The sequence below is a fragment of the Arachis stenosperma genome, chromosome 8, assembly GCF_014773155.1.
Source record: "Arachis stenosperma cultivar V10309 chromosome 8, arast.V10309.gnm1.PFL2, whole genome shotgun sequence".
Classification (NCBI taxonomy): Eukaryota; Viridiplantae; Streptophyta; class Magnoliopsida; order Fabales; family Fabaceae; genus Arachis; species Arachis stenosperma.
Window position 1 is genome coordinate 54,174,578 of NC_080384.1, and position 7,982 is coordinate 54,182,559.

The window sequence follows — 7,982 nt, forward strand, 5'->3', positions numbered from 1 at the left end:
GATATCTTTCAGCATGACAAGTTAATCACTAATCCATTATAGATCTAACTCTATTTTAAAATCTACCCTTAGCTAATAAGTTGCTGCTACATACAAAAGACGAAAACCAGTTCCAAACTCTGTTATTTGTTTCATATATATATATATTTTTGGGTAAAATGTTTCATATTGTTATTTGTTCCAAACTCAGCATGAAGATCAACCGGTTCTACTAGTCCTTTTTTTTTGACAGGGAACCAGTTCTACTAGTCTGAATGAACCCATTCTGTTTAAAAATGGGCCTGTAATATTTGGGCTAGGCCCAAGAACCGTGATGAGCCTAGAGCTTACAACTTAAAAAGGCCCAATAACTTCGACCAAATGACTCCCATACTAAACTATGCAGCAGACAGCGGAAGCCTAGACCAAGTGGCAATATGATTGATTGCCTTTTAAACAAGCTGCACCAAGTTCGAACCCCAGCTGAGACTGGAATGAGGTTTGATAAAACCTCAATGTGTGGGTGCGTGTGTTGTGATATCTAGAATTGAGAGTTGTCTAATCCACTTGACAAAAAAAAAAAAAACTATGCAGCAAGATAGGTCAACAAATTTACCATCAAGTCCAAAAAAAAAAGAAAAAGTTTTACCATGCTTTGGTTGATTATTGGGTCTACAAAGCGTGGAATATGCTCACTAAAAAACACTGCAATTGACAGCGTTTTTATGAAGTAAAATTCCTGATCACTGGCCAACAGAATTGAATAATAATGCAGGAATTAAACCTCAAATTAAGTAAGTTGTTTCAACTATCTCAAAATGTACATAAAACAACAACTGTATTTTTAATGTGCAACAAATCCTACAAACTACATCTTCCTTTGGAATATCAGTTGTAGCATATCGAAGAAGAAAAGTGAGCATGCATTAGCAAGAGATTAAAACATGAAACGAAGCTAAAATTAAATACTTATCTTTTTTTTTTTATCATCATCAAAACAAATACTCATTAAAATTGAATTATATGCTTCATCAGTTCAATTGGTAAATAGTGCCTCAATATAAAAGCAGCATTCCATGTGAGATCCATGTCTATCTATCAAATTTCTTCGCTTTAAAATTCATAATTTGATAAATACTCAAAATTTAAATAATTGTGTGCAGGCTTATGTGCTTTTTTGAATTTCATAAATTCATCTAGTGAAAGTAAGGTCTTATCTCAAAATCAATGGGAGAATATTAACTCAAACATGATGCCCAAAGTTTCAGACCTTGAGTCTTGTATTGATTCAAGAATACTAAAAATTAGAATCTAATTCACAGCTAAAAGATTTGCTATCTTAGTTACAGAAATCACAATACATTTGCATAGCAGCATTGCAAGTGGAAAGCATCAAAAGTTTGCAAAATGCTATCAACCATAGGTCCTAGCTCATAGCTATACATGGAATGCAAGAATGGTCATAATTAACAGATGTAACTAAATGTCAACAATTGGCATTTTAATCAAAAGGAATAAATTAGATTTAAAAGAAACCCAAAACCCACGAAAAGCCTCAGTAAGCATACCATGCATCAGTCCCAAAGCCTCAACTTCATCACCAAATTTTATGATTCCTTACTCAACATGGCCAGTGGCAACTGTTCCTCGCCCCTTGAACAAAAACAAGTTATAAGGAAGTTGAGGTAACATTCTGGAAAATATACCTTAAATCAATAGGTGACCTTACAATATTCAAGAGCAATCCAGAACAGATTTTCATGAGCACTAAACAAAGTTGATAAAAAATATATAAGTAAATTTTGCAGCTGATTGATAAAGGAGGGGAAAAAGCAAGAGTGACTATCGTCGTGCAATAATTTTATAATAAATAACGAGTCACTAATAATTCAGCTCAATAGTATGCTTAAGGAGCGAGCAGGATCAGTTGAGACCACCGTAGTGGGGTGCCCATGATTTACAAATCTCACTGAAAGGGCGGCAACACAACTTGTTTTAACCACAATCCTTTCTGACTAAGCATGTCATACTTCCTCTCCTTCCCTGCCGCCATCTCCTATTTTAATAGAGGGCTTTCTTGCTTCTAAGGTCTACCCAATTAAGGCTACATATGATCGGCATAAAGGGATCTCTCTATCCTCTTTCATATGTATAATAACTTTCTTTTCGTATTATTAATATTTCCTCTTATAAAAAAATTCCTTCATTACTGCAGTTATTAGAAACTTAACCACTCCTTAAGAGTTCTTAGTGATTTTCTACATAAAATCTCATCAAAATTTCAAATTAACAGCAATAAAGAATAAAGCAGTTATTTCCTAAATCGATTGAGGTCAAACAAATTAGTTGATTGACAAAAAGAGATGCAAGAATGCTACCTTTAAAAGTGTTATGCATAACAAAAGTGATTAAATACTCACATTCAGCATCAGCATTAGTTTTTAAAAAATAAATCAACCAAATCAGTAGAAAATTATCTATCCAATTAGTGGAAATGGAAGTTATTGGAACCAGTTATTGGCAATTGATATTCATCACAAGATGCAACATGACCAATTTGCCTATGAATAAAGCATTTCGGCATCATCAAGATAACAACCACAATCAGTCAATATCAAGAAATTATGGACAAACCTGGATGATGTTGGTCCACTGGAAAATAAGGAATCAAAATTATTTTCTCCACCAGATAAATTGACTTCACGAAGAGGTGGGTTTATAACATCACAGGGGGAAAAATAACAAAGATTTGCATAACTTTGAAATAAATCAAAGTAACTATAATGAAACTAAGATGAATGATTCGATTCACAACCAAAACAATAATTAGAGCTAACATTTAATCACTAAGTATGCTGTCCAGAGAGCCCCAATGTAAAGCATATAGTCCCTTACATGCCCCCTACTTGAACCCAATGCCTCGTTCACTACCTGAACACACTCACAAAGAAACAAAGTCACAAACACTTTGTGAGCAAAATGCAAAAAGATAAAAGTTGCCAATTTTGCGGATAACCAACACCATAAAAAGGAGAACCGGAACCAAATTAATACAAATTAGAAAGAAATGAAGGATCGGGCATTGATAAAATATGGTTGTACTGATTGCTTGAGTTGGAGAGCTTAAGCTTGAAGTTTGGTGATGACAAAATAATACAATCACTGAAACTTTAGATACCTAGATAATAAATTCAAAAGTTTATATAAAACAAAAAGGCAATCTTATATTATAATAATATAATTAAAAGACAACAATAATTTATTTCAATTTTAGCTATTGAAGTTTAGTGGTTTAAGTTATAAGATTTCGATATTTGAACAAATAATAAAAAAAATGGAAACCTTGAACAAATAATCCTAAATATGAAAACCTAACTATAACATAATCTTTGCATGATTAATTGTAAAAAAGAAACATCAAATATATCAAGTTTGGTGCAATAGGAAAGAAAAAATTTACCAAAAATGTATGCAAAATGACAATTCCATCAATTTAATCATGCCAAACATACACAAAGCTTCAGCTATCATCAATTCACAAAATGAGAGAACTTCAACCTCCATCAGCCATCCACATCCCCAAAAAATTACATCTTGCATTAGAAAAGTGGAAAGTTTCTATAGAAACAGCATTTATTAGTTATTACAGTTGTAATTATTTTAAAATGATAATACCGATGACATAACAATGGCCACAATGTGAAAAAGATTAAAAACAAAAGCCAGAGTGCAAAAAGCTCCATGAAGAAAATAAAAGTAAGCCACATAGCCACAAATTCTATTATACCACAAAGCCAGCCAGCTAGTGAAACTTGAAAGGCAAAAGCACATGAATGATGAATCAAAGAAAAATATCCCCCAACCATAAAAATTGTAAACTCTTGAACAAAACCAAGTTATTTTGAAACTTAATGCAAAAAAAAAAAAATCTGTTGCGGCAGAATCTGAAAAATTTTAAATGAGCTGCATAATTTGTTACAGTAAAGATGGGAAGACAGTTGGATAAAAATCGAAAAGCATCAGATCCAAATCAAACACCAAAGACAAGAAGCAATAAGAACAAAATGGCAAAAAAATAGAAGCAAACAATGGATGAATCATGAATTACCCCTATACTCGTCACTGAATCAATTTGGAAGGCATTACGGATGGCCTCAGTGGAAGCTGTGTGGCCACCACCAGTGTCACGCATGAGGATCAAGACGTTTTGGTCTTTTCAGCTCAAATCTCTATGAATAACATTCCACCATCAGCTCCATGATCATCGTGACGGGACGAAGAAATCTCATAGTTCAAACTCTTATTGCTTCCGAACACCTTATCAGCCAATGTCTTCTTCGCAGCAACCATCCACAACCTCCATCTGAGAAAGAACAACACAAACCAAAGAGGGGAAAAAACCCATCATAAAATAGGGAAGGAATAACTCAACTACTTCCAACAATCCAGACAGAAATCAAGACAAAAATTTTCACATGTCAACCAAGAAAGCAAAAAAAAGAGGGAAAAGAACGAATGATTCACATCAACTGAAAACACAGCATAACACAACACCCAAATCATTTTATATATATAATGTGTGAATTCTCCCTAGTTGAAAAAAACATCACAACAAATTGCAACAATTCAGGAGGCTAATCGAATACCAAGTTTTCACACACCAACCAAGAAACAAAATACGATCAAAAAGACATAAAAGTTCACAAAAGATACCAGTTTACCTGGAATCCGACCTCAATGTTGAAGATAAAAAATAATACAATAAGAAATTCAAAGATGTAGAAAAACCAACCTGGTTGGACGTCATAGCTAACACGAGGAAGACCGGACACGAACTCGAGATGGTACAGATTCGAATATCGACAACGCCTTCTCCGGTGGAACCACCAGCGTGACAACAATGAGAAATCGATCCCCCAAAGCGAGGAATATGAGGGGAAAAAAAATCAGGACGCATGCAAGAACCAATGGATGGAATGATTCAAATGATTTGTTCCCTTGTACCCCATTCATATACAGAACCAATATAAAAAGGCAGTTAGCGATTGAAAACTCAGAAGATAATCAAAAGAATGAGAAACGAACAAAAAAAAAATTCAAATACCAATGCAATGGAAACCAAACAAAACAAATTAAAATAATTGATGGAAACCATGGGAAGCATATCTGTAAAACAATCATCCAAGAGTTGCTTCAATCATGAAAATTTTGGAGTTTTAAAAAAAACTGGAATCGCAACTGAATATCCCAAACAAAGATCAACAAACATATATCTCAATAACATATCTTAATGGAACCAAAAAGCAATCCAAACAAAGATCAAGGATAAGGCAGCAACACCCACACAGAGTTTTTGGATTTGGAGGGAAAAGCTATCTGAACAAAAAAGTGGAGAGATTCGTAATCTGATTTTTTTTTGGCACTGAACTAACACCTCTGGCATTGATTCATTAAATTCAATAAAGGAAAATAGCGATCAACAACACATGTATTGACTAATAAGCACAGATCAGAATTCAAGTCAAGGTATCATTACTATGTACAATAAACACATGTATTGACTAATAAGCACAGATCAGAATTCAACAACACATGACTGTACTGTACCAAGTACAATAAATAATCGAGTGAACAAATACCTCAAAAAATAAACGTGGTCCCCCCCCCCCCCCCCTTTCATATCCCTTTACTCAAACCGTTAACTTCATACAACCAATCTATTTATCCATGACCAATATAATCAGTTTACTTCATACATTCATGTATCTGATCAGAACGGTGCCATAGCTGATTAATGAGTTTCACTCATGATCTTCAATCATGTCCACATCGTCACTGAACATTAATTCGAATGTTTCCATGGCCAAAGCAGATACCATAGCTACCAGTGATCCTTGCAAGAGCAGTCACCATTTTTGAAATGATGGAAACGTATCCTGTCCCTTACTATGATCTCTCTTTGGTATATCTTAGACACTAGTTTCATAAACTCATGACAGTCCTCACAAGACCTTAGATTCTTCACAATCCGGATTTTGGAACCCTGCCTATTCCTGATTAGTCCATAAGCAAGAGCTAGCTTCTCACTATGATGAAGTAACTGAATGGCCTTATCCTCATCATCCATCTCAAGCAATACCTCTGATACTCTCGGATTATACCCTTCCTTTCTAATTTCATCTACAATCTGATCCAATTTGTCATATATTTTCTCTGCTTCAGGGTGATTATAATCTCCCATAGAAAATTCACATACAGTGCCATCAACTTCAGTCCTACTACACCCTGGAGGCTTAGTTAATCCCCTTCTGTTCATCAACTCTCTCACCTCTGCTTTGTTACACCACTTCCCTGCAGACGCATAAACATTGCTAGCGAGTATGTAACTCCCACTATCATCATCAGCAGTTCTCCTTCGCAGTTTGAGGTGTTTCACGAGACGCCCTGCTCTGTCGGTATCCCCATGAAGTTTGCAGGCCCATATCAGGGTCCTCCAAAGAACTGCATCAGGCTTGATAGGCATTGTATTAATGAAATCCTCGGCTTCCTTCAAACGCCCTGCTCTCGCGAGGAGGTCCACCAGACAGCCAAAATGCTGAATTGTAGGCTCTATACCATAACGTTTTGGCACATCATTCAAAAACACATAAGCTTCATTAACCAAGCCTGAATTCCTACACGCTGAGAGAACCGCTGTCATTGTCCTCTCATCAGGTTCTATCCTACAGGTTTCCATCTCAGCAAACATCCCAATAGCTTCCTGGCACATTCCATGGCTAGCAAGGGCAGAGATCATTGCGGTCCAAACAAAAACATCCTTGTCCACAACATTGTCAAACACGTTCCGTGCACTCTCCAAGCACCCGCTTTTAGCATACATATCAACAAGGGCAGTGCCAACATTCGCCTTAGAATCAATCCTCTTCTCCTTCACAATCATGTGCACCTTCTTCCCCACACTCAAAGCTCCGGTTTCAGCACAGGCCCTCAAAACAGACATCACCGTGGCATCATTGACCTCTATCCCAGCCTTCAGCGTGCTATCAAACAAGGCCAAGGCGTCGACGTGGCGGTCAGCGTTGACAAGGCCATCAATCATTGAAGTCCAAGAAACCACATCCCTAAGAGGCATTCTATCAAACACCTCGCGAGCAAACCCCAACTCGCCAAATTCAGAATACATATGGATCAAGGCGTTCTGGATATACTGATCCGACCCAAAACCCGTCTTAGTGATGAGAGCATGGATCTGTTTACCTTGTGGGGTGAGTTTCAAGCGGGCGAGACACTTGAGGAGGAAGGGGTAAGTGAAGTTATCGGGTTGGGGTGGTTGGTGGTGGAGCATGGAGAGGAAGAGAGAGAGGGCGTGGAAGTGGTGGGTGGGGTCGGGGCTGCGGGAATAGGCGCGGATGATCGTGTTGTAGTAATAGGAGTTGGGGCGGGGGATGGAGCGGAGGAGGAGGCGAGCATAGGAGAGGTCGCCGCCGGGAGAGAGGGCGGCGAAAGTGAAGAGCTTGGAGACGTTGCGCGCTGCGTCGTCGTTTTGGGTGCCCCCTTTCAGGAGTTGCGCGTGGAATTGGAGCGCGTCGGACATGCTTCTCAGCTCCATCACAACACCACCCACTCATGGTCACTAGGCACCCACTCATGAGTCGGACATCTCTTCGTTTGGAATTACCAAGGTTCTCCAAGTACTGATTTACTGATTTATTACTTTAATCGGTTAAATTGTACTTAAACTGAAAAAATTATTTTATAATAAAATAATAAATAAATTATAAATAAACATCTCAAATATAATTATAGTCAAATATAAATTTTAAAATATTTTTTAAATTTAAAATATTATATCAATTAAAATTTAATATAATTTTTAATTTTATTAATTATTATTTATTATTTATTAATTATTATATTATTATTGAACTCATTAAGATAGTAAAAAAACAAAAAAAAATATTAAATTAATCAAACCAATAACAAATATTTTTTTATCTATTTAT

General features: G+C 36.3%; 1 protein-coding gene across 6 annotated transcripts; it reads right to left on the reverse strand.

Moving 5' to 3' along the window:
- Positions 1–1,214: 1,214 nt before the first annotated feature.
- Positions 1,215–7,652, reverse strand: LOC130944718 (pentatricopeptide repeat-containing protein At4g21065-like). 6 transcript variants are annotated; one of them, XM_057873200.1, is made up of 5 exons: positions 5,736–7,652; positions 4,772–4,976; positions 4,088–4,342; positions 2,614–3,157; positions 1,215–1,632 (listed from the first exon to the last, which is right to left on the reverse strand). In XM_057873200.1, exon 1 carries the CDS (start codon positions 7,586–7,588, stop codon positions 5,861–5,863), a length of 1,728 nt encoding a protein of 575 aa, XP_057729183.1. In that variant the 5' UTR covers positions 7,589–7,652; the 3' UTR covers positions 1,215–1,632; positions 2,614–3,157; positions 4,088–4,342; positions 4,772–4,976; positions 5,736–5,860. The 6 variants fall into 6 exon arrangements, with proteins under 6 accessions (XP_057729183.1, XP_057729180.1, XP_057729178.1 ...); XM_057873197.1 differs by having other exon boundaries at positions 1,215–2,910; XM_057873195.1 differs by having other exon boundaries at positions 1,215–3,157.
- Positions 7,653–7,982: the final 330 nt, after the last annotated feature.